The sequence below is a fragment of the Rhamphochromis sp. 'chilingali' genome (genome assembly GCF_963969265.1).
Source record: "Rhamphochromis sp. 'chilingali' genome assembly, chromosome: 22".
Classification (NCBI taxonomy): domain Eukaryota; kingdom Metazoa; phylum Chordata; class Actinopteri; order Cichliformes; family Cichlidae; genus Rhamphochromis; species Rhamphochromis sp. 'chilingali'.
The window spans coordinates 26,873,717-26,892,175 of NC_137950.1; the positions used below are offsets into that span (position 1 = coordinate 26,873,717).

Genomic DNA, 18,459 nt, shown 5'->3' on the forward strand with positions numbered 1-18,459 from the left:
CTACAGTACGATGTATGATTTCTACATCTACACATATTTTGGGTGTTCCCACTGTGCTTGCTCATAGGGAGTTGTCTGGGGATTTCTTACCTTACACCTTAAAGCCACCTGAGGCAACTGCGATTTGGCGACACATAAATAAAATTTGACTTTATTTTTTAAAGCTTTATTACACCGGAAGTGTAGCCACAGTTGGCTTAACGTTGGGTATCCGGTAAGTCTGCGGGGCGGAGATAAGAACGAAGCTCGGGGGAGTCGCTGCCTGGAAGCGGCTGATTCACGACGGAGTAACGGGAGGTGATCGGCTGGGCCCGAGCAGAGCGCATCATGATGGGAGAGGACTTGTTCTTACTGTGGCTCACATGCGGTAAGACTTTTAACTCCAACAAAGTTTTACGAAGAGCAACAGGCTGCCGCTAAATCAGCAGAAAAGTGAATGAAGTCTGGCAGAGAAGCTTCGAACTATTAATAGGCGAGCAGAACTTTATGTGGTTTAAAAAGGGTTTAAAGTCCCTGTAAAAGAAAACATATGGTTCAGTTTATAACAGTATTTCCCTCTTTATTTACGCAAATGTTGTTTTTCTTTAACCAATTTACTGTTTTATTTACAAGTTATGTTGCTTTACTAATAAATATTAACGCTCTTAAAAGATCTGATGTGCCTTTAAAATACAGTATTTGATTATACATCTAACTTCTCAGCAGTACAGAGGAGGAAACATGAAACAATTAGATCATCTGAGGTGATGGATAGGTAGACACGTGTGGTCTTAGATATGTTTGCCCTTTATTTAAGAAGAAATTTGAGATTTAAAATCTATTAGTAAGAAAGTCATGACCAAGAAAAACGATTTGATCAAGCTGAGGCAGGTTTAGTAAAACAACTGCATTAATAAAAACCCCTCGCTAATGTTTCCCTTTCTTTAAGTGTAAAAACAAGTATATTCTAAAAATGTTCAACAGGGGATATTATTTCTAGTTAAATTATTATTATTATTTTATATGAAATTTTATAAAAATCACATAATTATCCTGGCATAAGAAAAAATGCTTTTTAAAAAGAGCAAGTGAATTCAGTTTAAAATACCGGGAGGTCTTCAAAATAAAACACACAGAAGAACATGATAAAAATCAGCACAAAGCAAAAGAAAATCTAAATAATTCTTAAAATATGATCATTAAATAAAATAAGATTTTAAAATGATTAAGCCAAAAATATAAATACGTAGGACCTGGAAATTAAGTCAAATAATGGAAATAAAATAACTTGTTTTGCCTAATTTTTAGTTGAGAAAAGTTTTTTTTGCCATCAGTCGCTGTGAGGTGAGGCAGGTAGATGATACTAAACGTAAATATTGTGCTTCTGAAATGCAAAGACGACAATAGAAGAGGATCTAAAATCGATCCTTGAGGGATGCCACATTTAATGCAACAGTTTCTGTCACAGCTGTGGCATTTTTTGTTTTTAGGATTCAAAGAGCTCGTCTAGATCTGGAAACTATTTTAGCTTTCTATACTTTTTCACTTGTTTGCAGTAAAGCTGGCATCACAACATCAGCTTTTAATGATCTCACTGCAGTTTACACTTTTAAAGACCAATCAGGTCTGGCCCCCAGTTACACATGTATGTGTAATTACATTAAAACAAAAAACAGTCAAATCAAAAATTTCTGATTTGGAAGAAGTGCAACTCATCCACTTAACACACTGTACTGCAATAGCTACACGCTCTTCTTCTTATTCAGCTATTTATCAATAAGTGACTTATATGTATATAAATCATGTATATATTGTATATATTGTCTGTCTATGTTACTGTTTATACTGGAGCACTGTAACCAAAATAATTTCCCCTAGGGATCAATAAAGGATTCTGATTCTGAAATAAATTTTACACCCAGTCCAAGTGTCACAATCTGAAGCCAAAGTCATAGTTTCACTAAACAGAAACCTGGATGTTTGATCTGTTTTCAGAATATTCACTGGAGAAAACTTAAAAAAAAAAGGGCACGTTAGGCAATATTTAAAGGGTCCGTTTCTGGGTCATTTCTAACTTTTGGACTGATGGCCTCATATTAAACATAAGCACTGTTGCAGATTTTACTAAAAGCTGCAAAGCAACTCCACGCCCGAACATTTCCGCCACCATGATTGTCTTCTCCTGTATGCTCTAGATTTTGTTATGGGGTGACTCCCACAGAGCTCAAATGAGTGAAACCTAGATGCATGCACTGATGCAGTCAGATGTGAGCAGATGTTGCAGACTCTGTATTCTTGAATGCTTCTTTTTACATCAGACAGTCTGTTTTTGGGCTGAATTTGCCTAAATTTGCTTGGCATCTGCACTACTCCTTCATGATCATATACAGACGGTGACTCAGTGTTTGTGGTGTGTAGTTTGTATCGTGCACAGCTCGGGGACGTTGTCTCATGTGGAGCGTTACGAGGTGGTCCGACCTCAGAGACTCCAGGAGAGACACAGGAGGAGCCTTCAGGACCACCCGCAGGTACTGACGCCTCAGCTGCACATCACCGGTGCTCTCTCTAAAATATTTCTCATGTGATTCATTATTAAAAATAGTGGAATCTGCATACGTTACTGAGTATCGTTGTGCTGGTTTTTCCATGTCAGATAGGAATATTCTTCCAATAGTTCTCTGACATCAAGCTGATCTTTATTGTGTTAATGCATATTGTAAGCATCCTTTAATTTTGTGTTTTTAAGTCATTTTGGATGAGATTAGCGACACCCGGGACTGAAAAACCAACCTCTGTGTTCTCAGCATTTCAACATGTTTTCCTAATAACAGCTAATTTATCAGTGCAGTTTCACTAGCTGCTTTGCAGATTAAAAATGTGCAAACTATGTGTTATCATAAATCAGAAGCACATGTTTGGGTGCAGGACTTTTACCTGCACAGGTATTTTCCTTCCTTGCCTTTTTTCCCACAAGTGAAAGATGTTCAGGAGGTTAAACGCCGCCCTGTGACTTGTGCACGTTTCTCTGCAGCTTTATCCTGATACAGTTCGGTACGAGTTGGCCATCGAAGGGAGAAATCACACAATTCTTCTGGAAAAAAACAGGTGAGTTTCATTTCTGCTCAGCAAATGCAAATATTATATATATGTTATTATATATAAATACATGAAAATGAATTTCAATTTTATAGGAACCTTATTGGGAGAGACTACACTGAAACACATTATACTGAAGATGGCAAACGGGTGACAACATCACCGAAACAAGTGCGTTTTAACTTTATTTAAATGATTAAGTAAAATCTTGTTTGTTCAATCTCAAATGATATGTTTTTCACTTTTTGCAACATAAAAAATGTTTAAAAAATTTGACTTATTTATGTAAAATAGCCTCGAGTCCTGTTTTAAAGGAGAAGGAGCTGTTTCAAAAACTTTTTATTGCCCCAGAAATGATAAAAATCGAACATTTTAGACTTCTAATTGTGATTTTTATGGAAGCAAAAACAAAGAATCTCTGCGTGAGCGATGTCTGTACCAGCCGGCCTCACTGACCGATCCGTGTTTTTAGGATCATTGCTACTATCACGGTCACATCGAAGGCATGGATGACTCCTCGGTGAGCGTGGGGATTTGTTCTGGCATGAGGTAAGAGAGCAGCGATAGATATTTTTACAACATAGGACTTCCTGTTTTATCACTTACATCATCTGTAGAGAAAGTTTCTCAGGTTCTTGAGAAACGCCTTGCTTCATATTTAGCAACCTGGTTGTTTTTCTGCTCGTCGCATTGCTGCTCTGTGCCCGGGTACCGCCGTTTCACCCTTAATGCCCCTTAACGACCCATTACGTCTGTTTGAAAGCTTTTATGTTTTTATAAGGATCAAAGTCACATCTCTTCTGTTCTTGGCAGACGAATAAAGTTATTTCTTTAATGTCGATGTGCAGTGGCTTCCTGAGAGCCCGGCAGCAGGTTTACCTGATCGAGCCTCTGGGGCAGACGGACGATGGCGATCATGCCGTTTACAGACAGGAGCACCTGAAAATCAGCGGCAGGCCCAGCTGTGGCTATTCATCCAACACCACCCTACTCTACGACCAGGACCAGGGCCCTCAGGTCGCTGGACTCTTCAGGTCCAGATCATGGGTATGCTCTAGTGCCAGTGTAGTTTTCTTTCACCTTCATATAATACAAAAGTTTTTATAACACTGAAGGAACCACAGCTAGAAGATAGGCACGTTTTCCTCAGTGAATTTTAAGAAAGCAGATCAAACATCCATCCCATGAATGATACTAATGTTCAGATTGGCTGTAAAATCGAAACTTGACCCCGAGGAGGTCAGCTGGGACCTTTCCTTTACTTAGTTTGATTTTTGTGTGCGTGTTTGTGAATTCCAGCCACTGTTCTGTTACATACGATGAGTCAGGGTTCGTCTTGGGACAGAAATGATCGTTCAGACGTCTCCTGATATCGAGAACAGATGAACACACATGTTCATCCTGTGTGTTCATCCCATCTCGAGGATCTTCTCTCGCACAGAGCTTTGCAAACCTTACTTTAAAGTCTGCTCTGCGGATAAGGAAACACGGTCCGTCTCTGCACCGTCAGCTAGCAGCTCAGCTCTGCCTGAGCTCCACCGGGTAGCAGAAACACCATTAATAGTTAGATTTCTCCAAATAGAAGGGGTCACACCGATGAAGTCAGTTAGAACCTCTGTGTAAATATATTTGGAATGCAGGACTTGAATTCATTCGCTCACATTTTTATTTGCAGAGAAGTGGTCCTCTTTTATTGTCCCCTTGTTCCATTTTAATGTGTGTAGATGTGTAGTAAAAGCACATAAGTGAGTAAATAATCAATAAATAATGAGGTTGATGTGTCATGTTGGCGTGTATTTCACAGTTTTTTTTGTGTTTCCTTTCAGAAATCGAATCCCACGCCGGGTCCTCAGAGGTTTGTCGAGCTGTATGTTGTGGTGGACAACGCTGAGGTAATAACGTCTCACTTTAAATAAAACTTCACCCTCATCGCTGAGTAAATCTGACACATTCGCCTCCTTTTCTCCTGCAGTATAAAAAATATGGAAGCAATACTGAATCCCGTATCCTCGGAGTCGTGAATCACATCGATAAGGTGAGTTTGCGTCCAGCTGTTTAAGATGTTTGACGTGTCTTAGCACATCTGTTCCTGACGGTCTCCTCCTCCGCCCGCAGCTGTATCGGCGTCTGAACATCCGCGTCCTGCTGGTGGGGTTGGAGATTTGGTCGAACAAAGACCTCATCGACGTCAGCCACAGTTCAGAAGCCACGCTGGACAAGTTCCTGGCGTGGCGTCAGGACGACCTCCTGCTGAGGGTGAAGCACGACAACGCCCAGTTTGTGACGTGAGGATTGACATTTGTGCAGATGTTTTAATTGCAGTGATGCCGCCGGCTTGACCTGACGGTGCGTTTTTGTCTTTAACAGCTGGAGAGATTTTGACGGAGAAACAGTCGGACTGGCAAATAAGTTCGCCATGTGCACCGGAAACTCAGGAGGCGTGAATCAGGTGGGAGTAATGGCGTCTGACTCTCGTTCATCAGGATGGACGATGGAGGTGATACTGATTCCTTTTTCTCCTTCAGGATCACCATGAAAACCCAATAGGCCTCGCCTCCACTATCGCCCATGAGATGGGACATAACTTTGGCCTTTCCCACGACGCTCCAGACTGCACGTGCGGTTCCACCTTCAGCGGGAAGGATTGTGTCATGGCAGAAAAGCTCAGGTAAAAATGCAGACCAGAGCAGATGTAGAATTTTTTGCATCTGCAAACATTTTCCCATTTGTAAACCGTTAAAATCAGAGCAGGGGTGCGCTGAACCTTAAGCTGAGCCCAGATCTCCTTGTTCCTCCCACAGGGCAGGAAATCAAATGTTCCCGGAGTTGTTCAGCAGCTGCAGTCTTTCTCAGCTCGCTGAATTCCTGGAGCGAGCTCAGCCCAGCTGCCTGCAAAAGCCCACCTCCTCCAGGATCATCGCCGTGGGCCCCCGCTGCGGCAACGGCATGATGGAGCCCGGAGAGGAGTGCGACTGTGGCACGGTGGAGGTAACCCCAGCTACGTTTAAATATGTCCTTTGCTGAAGGGAGATGCTATTTAGGTTCTTCCATTTTATCCCACTGCTGTGGTTTCCTGTCTGAGGTTAGGGCAGGTAGCGTGTGCAGAGCTGCAGCCTTAAAGAGTTCAAATTTAAAATAGCTTTCTAGTGTGCTCACACCTCATCAGAAGGGGGAGAATTCCTGGGTGAGGTCACTGCCTTCATCGCTGCAGCCATGTTTGAGGATCAAGTGTGTGCACAGAAACAAACGTTGTGTGTCTTTGTGTTTTTTGCAGGAATGCAACAATCCCTGCTGCGATGCCTCGACTTGTCGGTTGACTGCAGGATCCCAGTGTGCTCACGGACAGTGCTGTGAGAAGTGTCAGGTACTGAAGCTGCTCTGCTCCCTTCTAATGTGGCTTTATATTAATCCGTACCTACACAGTATAAGACGCCTCATTCCAAAGCACGTTGCATCTAAACAAAGGTGCAGAAAACAACCTAAATTTGAATGTAGATTCAGAGCGTCAGCGTGCTGCGAGGACATTAATACTAATCACAGGTCCAGCTGTGATTAATCGAGTTCTCGATGAAGTTTAAAACTCTCTGGAGACAAAAATACGTTCAGCATGTGTTTTAAATTATTCCCTGACACATTTTTGGAATCTGGCTCTGAAGCCGGTCTGTGATTTGATAACTAACAGAGCTCACATTCACAAAAACATCCGAGTCTCAAATTTAGCGACGTGTTGGCTGAAAACGTCAAACCCCAGACTCTCTTTTCTCCTCAGAGTAATTTCCAAATAAAGCTGTGGGAGATGCTTTTCACTCAGCAATTTCCCGGGCTTTCTCCAGAATTTTAAGAACATTATGTATACAGTTTATCCCAAATATCAATGCAACACACAGCTGTGTGTGTGTGTGTGTGTGCTGCTAATCTCTGCACACATCAGCTGGATTCTGAACGAAGCTGCTATGTTTTTCTCAACTCCTGCTCTGCCTAATGCAATGACACATTTTGTAAAGCACACCAGAATAAATAATGATAATTCGAGCCATATGTGCAGCTTCTCTGCCATGTGTCACAGATAGTTGCCAACTTTAGTGAGGTAGTGAAAGTTGTCAATGATTTGAACTTCCAGAATCTGTAAAACATGCAGTGCATGGAGCAGCTCAGCCACAGAAACCCACGAAGCTCCCAGCACACCTCTTTTGTGCTGAGCTGGCTCCCACCGGGGACGTTTTATGGAAAAACAGTCATTAACGTCACTGTGTCACAAAAACGATTGCACACACCAGCAGCTAGTTTCTCAGTAGGTGGTTCTGGATGTTGTAATGAGTAAGATTTTTCTCCTGGGAACATTAATCCTCTTATCTACATTGAGTAGATACTGAAATATCTTTTTTATATAACTGAGAAATATTGATGTGCTATATTTAAAAAAAAAAAAGTCAGGCACTGTCAAAGTATGCCATGTTTTGCAAAAATATTTCAAAAGATATCTTCATGAAGGCCTTGGAGGACGATCAGAGGCTCGCCTTCTGGTAACTGCTGAGATATTTTACTGAAAATTTGCAGGAAAGTCAGCGCGTCACTAAAATAGATCAAGATTAATACTCAGGATTATGAATATTTCAGAATTTTTTGACAATCTGTCCAGTAAATGAAATGAATGCCGATTTTCTGTTGTAGCTGTTGGGATATAACAATCCCCATTCTCTGTGAAGTTCAGGACCTTTCCTAAAGACACACCCCGCCTCTGGCTAATAAATGTAAGGTTACTCTTACACCCGCTGTTCAGCACTAACAGGAAAGGGAGGATAACACCCTGCTGTTTCAGTTTTTTATAACTCACCACATCCTTCCTCAACTGACAGTTTCAAGGCCTGGAACAGTGCTACAAAAACCTACAAGCGAATTATTGTCCAGATCTGGTACATACAGAAGGTCAAAACACTAAAATATTATTTTTGTTCAGTTGAAGTCATCTGGGAGCGTGTGCAGGCAGTCAGCCGGGACCTGCGACCTGCCCGAGTTCTGCACCGGACTGTCGTCGGATTGTCCTGAAGACAGCTTCGAGATGAACGGCAAGCCCTGCTACAAAACGCTCCAGGGCAGCGGCACTGTCCAGGGATACTGCTACAACGGCCAGTGTCCCACCCAGGAGCATCACTGCTGGAGGCTTTTTGGACCAGGTACGCTCAGCATGCTGCTATCGAAGACATCAGCTGCTGGTTTGGGAAGTCCCAGTTTGAGGCTCTTTTGCTTTCTTGGCTGATATCTGCACGCTCAGTTAGAAAGGTGCACCTCAGGGTTTGTATATAAAAATGTGACTTTGGTTTTTGGCTGTGCATTTTGAAGCCTCGCTGACCATATCCAGACACGAGGATGGAGCACGAGGTTATCACCTGGTGGTTAGCAAGCTGCACGCTTAAACTGTACAGCTTGTGATTCCATTAAAAAAAGTCCTGAAAGGCTCCAACAGCACAGACACAGAGAACAGGTTGAGCTCAGTGGCTCGGGTTAGCGTAGGTGAGCTCTAACAGGCTGCCTGTGAACCAAAGCACCACACCGCTGACTCTGAGGCTTAACAGCATCCTAATGAATGAGTTATTTAAAAATAATCATCCAGCCTGCAGCTGTTACACCGAAACATGCAAAAATGCTCCAGTAAAGTTGGACATTTTAACAAGGGAAGTCTTTGGGAACTGACTGGCTTTTGGGGCCTCAAGTGGCCATGAGGGGAACTGCAGGCCTTAGCTTGTCCCCCGCCCCACCCTCCGGCGTTACTTCTTGGTTCGTTTAGGGATAAATCAGCACTGTTTTGAGTAGATGAGATAAGCCTCAAGGAGCTTTTAGCCATTGGTCTACAAACATTTAGATTTTACTGTCATGTGGTGGAAATAACTTTAAGATATCTGTCCAACTAAATATTTAATACATTTTGTTATGTAAGCGATTGCAAAGAAAGTCTCATAAGAGGTTTGTAAATACAGTCCATTGATAAAAGGCAAGACTAACACATTAGATCAGTACTTTTCTGGCCATTTTGATGAGTTCAGCAGCGTGCAGTTAAGGCGCCTCGTCACTTTAGTTATATTTAACTCTGACATCGATCCCACTCTGGCATCTCTGGACGCTTAGAATTTAAAAACGCTGCTGAACCCATGTGCTCGGAGGTGCATTAGTATAGCAAACGCAAGGATGTAGAGTCTCAGACCGACAATAAATGACAGATTAACATGAAGCTTTCCTTCTGTGCCTTCTTCCAGGGGCCCAGGTGGCACCAGATTTATGTTTCAACCTGAACCAGCGTGGCGAGGAAGGCGCTAACTGTGGGAAGAACAAATTCGGCTTCATTCGTTGTGCTCCACAGTACGTGTCACCATCTGTCATTCACCCTGAATTCAGAGTGATGAAGAAGCACCACAAAGCTCTGGATTAATGCTTTTGTTTTGTGTAGGGATGTTAAGTGCGGATCGATGTTTTGTGAGGAAGGAGGCGAGTCTATCACAGGGAAACGGGCAAGCTACAACACAATGTACGGCAAAGAGTGCAAACTCGCCGTGGACGACGATAAGAGGAGAAACCTGGACATGGTGCCGAGTGGCACGAAATGTGCGCCGGATAAGGTAAAACTGTCACAGGGAGACACATTGCAGGACGATTAATTTTCTTTGAATATTTTGGCCGTTTTACTCAGAATCAAACGTTTGTGCTCAGGTTTGCCTCAATAACAGATGTGTGGATGTGTCAGCCTACGGGAAGAGGGAGGACTGTGCAAAGAAGTGCAACAACAACGGAGTAAGTTCAAAATCAGAGAACTAACCGTAATTTTCACACCATTAAACATGAACCTTCACCTCATCCCCTCACCTGAAACAACATCTGGTGTTAAACTGAACCCGAGCTCCATGTTTGCCCTGAGTTTAGTCTGTCAGGCGACATACAGGCAGCCATAAACTTAGATGTTTTAATGAGGGATGTAGAAGAAACAGCAGAGAGCAGACGGGGCAGGAACAATAGCAGCTTCAGAGCCAAAAATTATTAAAAAAGAGATGAAAAAGCAGCGAGAGAGAAAGAAAGAGCTGGTATTACCAAATAAGTCAAACTAAAAGTGGTGCTAGGTATGAGAAAAGAGATGAGGAATGCACTGTTTATGTTGTTTTAGCCATCACAGCAGACTAAAACTGGACAAATGCAGCTAGTCTCAAGGAATGTAACAGCCTCCTAACGACGGGGGAAGAAACTATAAATGACTTTAAACACTGACTGAATAAAATGAAGAAACGATCAGATAAAAAACTGCAAACGCCTTTCAAACACGATCCAAACCAGTCGCGTTGAACATGAGCTCCACTTCCACGACTCGTGTTTTTAATCATTTAACTGCTTTTTATCCGCAGGTGTGTAATCACAGGAACGAGTGCCACTGTAATCCCGGCTGGGCTCCTCCCAAATGCAACGTCCAGTACGCGGATTTACCTCAAGGTACAGACGCTGCGGTGCATTTAACGTTCACGATAAACTATGAAGCACGACGTTTAGAGACGTTCAGCTGCTGTTGTAATCTACAGGCTCAATGAGACTTTCAGATGAAAACAGGTCACAGCTGCTTGTTGAATCATTTTTCCAGTGAATAAGAAACATGAGTGATTCATTATGAGAGCCTCCCAGCACTGACCCCGTTTGCTCTAATTTAGTTTCAACACTCTTTTGTAGAAGACTTGGTTGTCTCTGCTTCATGTGCAGAATGTATTTACATTCTGCACATGAAGCTTGAACTTGAGTTGCGCCTCATGATTGTGCAACTTTCTGTCCACATAGTACCAAAGAAAAGGGGAAGAAGAGACTCTAAAACACACTTTCCTCTGAACAAAACAAAAAATTTAGTGAAACTAAAGCTAATTAAGAAAATAAGAGGATGACATAACTTCCTCTGAACACTGCTCTTGTTGTTTGTGTGGAAAATTCCTTTTACATGACATTTTCATGTTGCTCTTAGAAAATAACATTTTCAGATTTGATAGTCTAATCGTTCTGCAAAATCAGAAGCTGGTAAGTTGTTAAAACGGGAAAAAGATGCTTCGTATTGAGTTTTTAGCCACAGTTCAAGAGCTTCCTCACGATTTAGTTGTAAAATTTAAACTAAAATCTTCATTTTTATTTGTTACTTAAAAGCCGTGATCAGAAAATTTTGCTCCTGAGGCCAAAGAAAAAGCAAAAACCGCGACTGGTTTAAATTTAGCTTTTAGATAATCTTCAATCGCTTCTTCCAGCGTGGCTGCCGTTTGTAAAACGCTCCGTGGAAATCCTGCTCCGACCACTTTCAGGAGCTCTTTTGTGATTTCACCCTGGGCCACAAACTGTTCGTGTCGAGGATCATTGTTACTCAGAGAGCTGGGAGCAAACAGCTGTTTTCAGAGAGCAAGAACTGTGACCCAAGTGTGGTCGCTGTGGTCGTTCAACATGAAGTTCTGCAGTAATGAAATGAGGGGATTAGGATTCCTGCATCCTCATTCAACCATTAAACCAACCGACATGAAACCCAGACTAAATATTTACTTACTGAACGAGCCAAAGAAAAGCTCGAGTTCAAGTGGAGAGATCAGGACTTAGACGGGGCAAAGACACACAACATAGTGCAGTGGTTTGGTGCAGTCACCTAACTAGCGAAAGATCCATGGTTTGACCCCGGGAGCAGAAACGGATGCCTTTGGGAATCTATCTGGAACAGCATCTGGTGTAAAACCACACCAGATACCCACTGGTGAGGAAGGGAGCAGCCCAAAGTAGCTGGAGAAGTTGGTCCAGAGTGCACAAGGAGCTGACCTTGAAGGGAAGATCGGACAAATATAAATCGGGTCTGGTTTTTGCTTTTAACGAGAGCTCTAGCAGAACTTTAAGACCCTTTGTTAGAGCTTAAATTAAACTGAACAAAATGAAAACGTGACCCAGTTTTATTGCTCAGAAGATGACCAGATTTCATCATCTGACTCAATGACTCCAGGAGCTCTGTGGCTAACGGAGAGAGTCAATATGAGCCAAAGTCTCTGAGGGACGTTTCCAGCACCTTGTTGAATCTATGCCATGAAGGACTAACGCAGTTCTGAAGGCAATGCTGTTCAGAATTTAATTGCACTTAGACATAAAGAGTGCAAAAAAGGACGCATCAGTACTTAAGTGCAGTTTTACGTTTCCTCTGCCTGCAGATCAGGTTGGGCTGATAGCCGGTGTGTGCGCAGCAGTCTCCATCCTGCTGGTCGTCACTCTGCTGATTGCTGGGCTGATGTGCTGTAAGAAGGACGACATGGAGCGCTACATCGCTACAAGGTAGTTTTCCCCCTCTGCGGTCTGGACTCTTCATCTTTTCCTTCTTCTTCCCGGCTAAATAAATAAATGTTGTCTTCACAGGAAAGTGCATTCAGCTGAAGGGAAGCTGAACCCGTCGTTCCAAGAAGGAAGTGGTAAAGAAAGACCTCAGATCAGTCAGCCCACCTTCATGGAGACCACAGCAAAACAGGCCTGCACCCCTCTGATGGGTCGAGTGACCCCCTGCAGACCCGCCCCACAGGTACGCCGAGCAGCCAGGTGTACGCAGGTCTCAGTTTTACTGTGAAATGCTGACAAACCGCTTTTTGTTTTCCAGCCACCGCTGAAACCGTCTTCATCGTCAGTCACGTCGGAAACTGAGCCGGTAAGACTTTTGTTTTTAAAGACATAATGCAAAATGAAGATCGCAGCAACTTGAGCGTCTATTAAAGCTTAAAAATGAAACTATGTTAAATAACATGCATAAAGGAGACCTGCCATCTTTTTTCCTTACTTTCTGCCCTGTGTAATATTATAATGAGATCACCGTGGTTACAAGCTAAAAGCTCAGGCTTCATTTTTTTTGTGTGACTCATTACCTCACTCAATCTTATCTTTATGAGGGGCAGCCAATCAGAAGAAACTGTCAGCTGTTTCTTTGCTGGTATCGTGTAGACTGAGCCCAGCTTTAAACTCAGCTTTTTTGGACGTAGTTTAGTCTACAGTGTTGAGCTGTTTAATGAAAACAGCTTAGGATTGTTGATTTTTGCAGACTTTACTGGAACAGCCAGTCACAGAGGACTGATAAACATCAGTGTAGCTCTGTGGCTTTATGAAATAATGTCATTGTTGATTTTTGGTTTCCATGTGATCAAACTTGGACTTTAATGTTCATTAGGAGCCTGTAAAGTGTCAGCATCTGCTCTAAATCCCAGTTAAATAACAGTCTTCTTCCTTTTCACCACAGATGAAACCTCTACCTCCATCTAAACCTTTACCAACTCTGAATAAAACACAGGTGAGCGCCAAGGCAGAGAATTTTAAACACTTTTCCCCAGGACGTCATATAAAGGTCACTCGTTTTATTTATTTTCATTGATTCATTCATATTTAGATGTTCTTTCTGGGGATCAATAGGGATCAACTGGTCTGCCCAAACATTTTCCAGCTCTACGTTTTTTATTTTTGGACTTACTCGAGTAGCTTTGCATGATTCACAACTCAAAATAATCCTTATGCATGTCACACTGGGCCTTCGTGAAGCTAGAGCTCATCAGCTGTCTCAAACAAACCGATTGGGTGCCTCTTTAAAAACAGAGTTGGAATACGTGACAATATAAGGGATCTCCATGACATCATGCAGAGCCATCATTATTTGAAACTTTAGTTTAACATGAGCATCCACCCCGATGACAGGAAGCAGTGTTGAGGTGCAGAAGTTGCTAATTTGCTTTCATAAATTCACCTAAGAATCATTTTTTGTTTTTCAGAACAAAGCAGTGAAACCAACCCCTCCTCCCGTACCTCCGGTCAAGCCCAGCCCTTCGCCGGCAACCAGAATAAAGCCTTTCGCGCCTCCTCCGCCCCCAGCGAAGCCTCGTGTTCACAGACTCGCATGAAATCCTCATCAAGAGTATCGACTTGTACCAAAGCAGAGACATCCAGGGTGTAGTTTTACTTTTTAAAAGCGAGTGACTCGCCGACGCTCGGCTCTGTGGAAAAGTTTACGCTTCAAAGCCGGTAAAGATGTTGTGCAGACCGAGGCTCCACCAGCTGAGAGTATCTTTAATGACACGAGACCAACAGCTGCACAGCTGCTGTGGAAAAGTCTGATTTTTTTTTTCTTGGCTGTTTTCTGGTGGTGGGGTTCGTTCTAAATTAACTGCTGCTGCAGTTTTCCTCCTGTGTAACGCGTGTAAAGCACTTTTATAAGATATTGTTTTACAGTATTTATTTAATGAGTGTTTCAGGGACTGCATGAAAATGATTAGGCAGTTATCTTTTTCGTGAATGGTAATGTGTTCAGTTTGTAGCTTGTTTGGGACACTCACACACTCTGTGCCTCTACAAGCAGCTCTAATCAGTATTTTTTATAAGATAATGTGAAAAAGTGTCCATGTCAAAGGGTCACTTGTCCTGATACCTGCACAGAACTGAGCTTGCAGCTCCACTGTGATATAAAGAGATCTGAATGTTGCTGGGACTCATTTAGGACGTAATTAAACAGGAGCAAAGCAAAACTAAGCAACTAGTCTGAACATAATAAGAAAGAAAATCCTAATTATATGTCAAAGGTCTCTAAATCATGGGCCACCCTGCATTGTTAAAATTGCACAGGCATAATGTCAGAGCACTTTTAACATTTTTTACAGCATTGGGGAAACTCAAGCTTCAGAGGTGAACATTTATAAGACAGTTTGCCACTTTTTCCAGTCTTTGTGCACAAATTTGCTTGTAGACTTTCTTTTTTGTAAAGTAAAAAATTTATTCTCTTAAATTTGGTACGTTTTCTTGTAAATTTGACTTTTTTTCAACAAATTTTAGTGGCCCTAATACGCCCTGTTAGGTTCATGTCCGTGTGGCCATGCAGAATCAAAGACGGCTGCTGTGTAACACAGTAAATCAGACCGTTGACTGATGGTGTATACTAATACAATACCTGATCACCAACAAATAGAAGTGATCAACTTTCCTATTACTTACCTGATGGAGATTTGTGTGAGACGGCAAACGCCTGTTGCTTACTCAGCAGTAAAAACACAAACAAAAGAATCTGTAACTTCATAATGAATGTGAAAAAAGCTGCAGCTCCAGTAAAAGAACAATGGGCAGGAGCTCGGGCAGCTCTCAGCCTAACTAGCCTGAGTGTATTCAGCAGTGAAAACTCATCTCAAGCAGACTGCATGTGAGAAAAGAGCTGGAGGCATTTTAGGAGACAGTCAGGAAATGTATGGGAGAATTCTTCAGCAGCAAATATGCCAGCAATGTTTCACTTCCAGTTAAAAAGATTTTTGAAAGTATATTTTAGGGAAAGTCTGCAAAGTTTTAAACTGTTTTTAATCAAATTTGATCAGTTGTGTAATTTCTATGTCCTGGTGAGCAAAATGATAGGTTTAGGGAGGAACTCTGAGTCCAGCAGCCTGAAAGAAAAACAAAATAACCTCCAAAATATCAGAAAGAGGTAGAAGAATCTAACTGCGAGTGACAACAGCCAGTCTGTAAACCTGTTACTAATCCCAACATGTTTCTAAGTGGTGTGAAATGTTGATTCGAGTGGTTTTGTAATGCCGTTATTCAAAATTTTAACGATGTGCTACCCTTTATTTTATTTAAATGCTGGACTCAAAACTTTTTGAACCAACCACGAGACAGCGTTCGTCTGCATCCTTAATTGTTCTTATTTAAATTCTTCTTTGGAGACCAGCTTGTAAAAATAGCCAAATGAACAGCTGAGACCAAAAACAGAGCGACTGGTGAGGTTTCACTAATAGCTGCACGCAAACGCAGCCTCAAATGTTTTTTACCTGTTGGTTTGTGATTGTTGTGCCTTTTTTTTCTTTTAAATTAAACAAAGTTCCAGTTGATACTGAGAGATCACTGGGAAACTGTATTTTTTTCCTTCTTTTTTTGGATTTTTGACTTTCATGCAGTCCTTACAGTGCCTTCGCAGCCATTTTGTGCCTTCTACAAAGTGTTTTTTTTACATTACTTTGCACTGTACTTGAAGGTACGTCCGTTACGTGGCCTCTGTGTGTTACTGTGGTTCAGCTTTAAACCTTTTTAAGCTCCATTGTTCGTTCAGTCCCACAGAGGTGGGGAATGGGTGGATGCAATGGAGCCTTGAGGAGAAATTACTGTTTTGTTTGTTTTCTCTTAAACTGCACTGATATTTTTCTAGGAAGAGTTGTGAAGGTTTCATATGTTGAACTGCAAAGTAGTCATTAATCCAAAACTACAGCGTATGATTTCACATGATAACGGTCCTCTTTCTTGTAATCAGTTGCGTATGATCAGATGTAAAAACTTGAATTCCCATGAAGCGCTTTCTGTTGCAATGAATAAAGTGCACTTTATTTCGACAGTGTGATCATGTTGCATCAGCTGACTGTGTAATTCATTGGTGTGGTCCAAAACATGAGAGGGAAATTACATCCGTTACATTGGATTTGTTTTCCTTGTGTAACATTTAATTAACTGACCGAGCAGCCTTCTATTGTTCTTCCCCAGCAAACAGTGTCTTTACTGGTCTCTAATGAGCGGCTAAAGGAAGCAGGTCTGAGAGGCAGCTGCGAGGACTCAGACTTTATCGTCTGAGTTTCCTGTTTGGCATCCAGACATTTTTTTTTTTAATGTCTTCTGTTAACTGAAATGCTGCTCACTTTTCTTTGGAGAAACAAGAACTTTCACTGTGAATCAATAAAAGGCTCAAGTGACGTCTTACTGCAGCACAGAAAACACAAACATCCATGCTGGACCCCCTCTTCCCTTCTGAACTTCCCTAATTCTTGGAAGCCTTCCTCGGGTTCCATCACCTCCCAGAGGTGCTCTGCTGGACTGAGATCAGGCGACTGGAGGCCATTCAAGTACAGCGAACGATCTGAGGTTCAGGATGCTGCAGTAGCAATCGGAAGACAGGTACACTGCGGTCAGTAAGCTGAGGGGTTTAAATGATGCTCACCATTAAACCAGCAGCATCCTAAACTGTTCATACAATGTATATTATGCTGTTGTCTCATTAGAGTGAGCCTGTGGGAACTGTAGCCTCAGTTTCCTGCTCTTAGCTGACAGGAGTGATGCTCGTGGGGCCTCCTGCTGCTGTAGCCCATCAGCTTCAAGGTCTGATGTGTGCATTCAGAGATGCTCTTCTGCATACATTGACTGTAATGAGTCGTTATTTGAGTTTCTGCCTCCTTCCTATCAGCTCGAAGAAGCCAGGCCATTCTCCACCGGCTTCTGACATCAGCGAGGCTTTTTCTCCCCATAGACCTCCCACACACTGGACATTTTCCACTTTCAGACCAATTTCTGTAAACTCGGGGATGGTTGTGTGGGAAAATTGCAGCAGATCAGCAGTTTCTGAAATATTTAGGCCACAACGTTTGGCAGCAAGCACTCTTCCCCATTCAGATCCTCAGTTTGAACTTCAGCAAGTTGTCTTGACCGTGTCTACATGCGATATGCGTGCGATTGGCTGATTGCAGGTTTACACGTACAAGCAGAGCAGGACTCAAAAACAAAAACGGAGGGGTAAGTGAGCAGTTCACCCTCTGGATTTTTGTTATGAAAGGGGAAGATATCCATAGAAGCAAACCTAAACGTGCTTATTTCTGCTTTAAACCATTTTAACATGGGAGTCGGCCTCAAGTGGCCATGAAAGGAGCTGGAAGGCGTTTATTCTGTTGAGATCAAACACTGATGTTCTGTGATACCGGCTCTGGCAAAGGTGTTTGATGGAGTTGAGGTCAGGACTCTGACCTCAGGACCTCCACACCAAACCGGCAACCCTCTCGCTTTTGTCCAAACTATCATAGTAGCTGAAGCAGCAAACTGCAGGACGAAGACAAGAGAAGCATAAATATGACTCTCTGCTAGACAAACTCCCACAAATATTTAATGTCAGATGTGTAAATCTCACTGTAAAAAGGGGGGGAAATGTGACTTTAAGCTCTGCTGTAAATCAGATATGGGAGTCGAGCCTGGAGGAATGTGGGACTGAGTAGAGGGGGCGGGTGCTGGTGGTGGTTTCTCTCCGAGAGCTCGTCTGATTCACTCTGATTCACGGCTAATAAAACAACAGTTAACAATGAGCGTGGCTTGTTTGGCAGCAGAACGTTTCGCCTGTGCTTGCTGCCCACTTAACGAGCGCATTCTGCACGAGTTGATACGCGATGACGAAGCCTTCTCTTCAAAGAGATCCGGGCGTCGACTCAACCCTGCAGCCAGCTGTGTGTTTACTCTGCTTTGAGCTCATTTTGCAGGACAAAACCACAACACTTTCTAGGGTAACATACTTCAGAGTGACCTCCGTGTGGTCTCCCAAACCACGTTTACGTTTCCTGCCTATAACTATTTTAAACTCGGGGTAAAATAACA

General features: G+C 42.5%; 1 protein-coding gene across 1 annotated transcript; it reads left to right on the forward strand.

Annotated features, from left to right (window-relative positions):
• Positions 1-42: 42 nt before the first annotated feature.
• adam8b (ADAM metallopeptidase domain 8b) lies at positions 43-16,474 on the forward strand. Its single transcript, XM_080872891.1, has 23 exons — positions 43-367; positions 2,398-2,507; positions 3,011-3,084; positions 3,171-3,246; positions 3,548-3,624; positions 3,924-4,122; positions 4,902-4,967; positions 5,048-5,110; positions 5,191-5,360; positions 5,443-5,524; positions 5,601-5,743; positions 5,877-6,063; positions 6,350-6,439; positions 8,033-8,249; positions 9,327-9,429; positions 9,518-9,686; positions 9,778-9,858; positions 10,461-10,545; positions 12,267-12,387; positions 12,469-12,628; positions 12,704-12,751; positions 13,334-13,384; positions 13,857-16,474. The coding sequence occupies exons 1-23, from the start codon at positions 328-330 to the stop codon at positions 13,983-13,985; spliced, it is 2,541 nt and encodes an 846-aa protein (XP_080729017.1). The 5' UTR covers positions 43-327; the 3' UTR covers positions 13,986-16,474.
• Positions 16,475-18,459: the final 1,985 nt, after the last annotated feature.

Bases quoted from the DNA above. Each gene is read 5' to 3' on its own strand.
- adam8b (XM_080872891.1), top strand. From the start codon at position 328: ATGATGGGAGAGGACTTGTTCTTACTGTGGCTCACATGCG. The intron at 6,440-8,032 runs GTACTGAAGCTG...ATTTTTGTTCAG, and splicing joins AGTGCTGTGAGAAGTGTCAG to TTGAAGTCATCTGGGAGCGT. The intron at 10,546-12,266 runs GTACAGACGCTG...CTCTGCCTGCAG, and splicing joins GTACGCGGATTTACCTCAAG to ATCAGGTTGGGCTGATAGCC.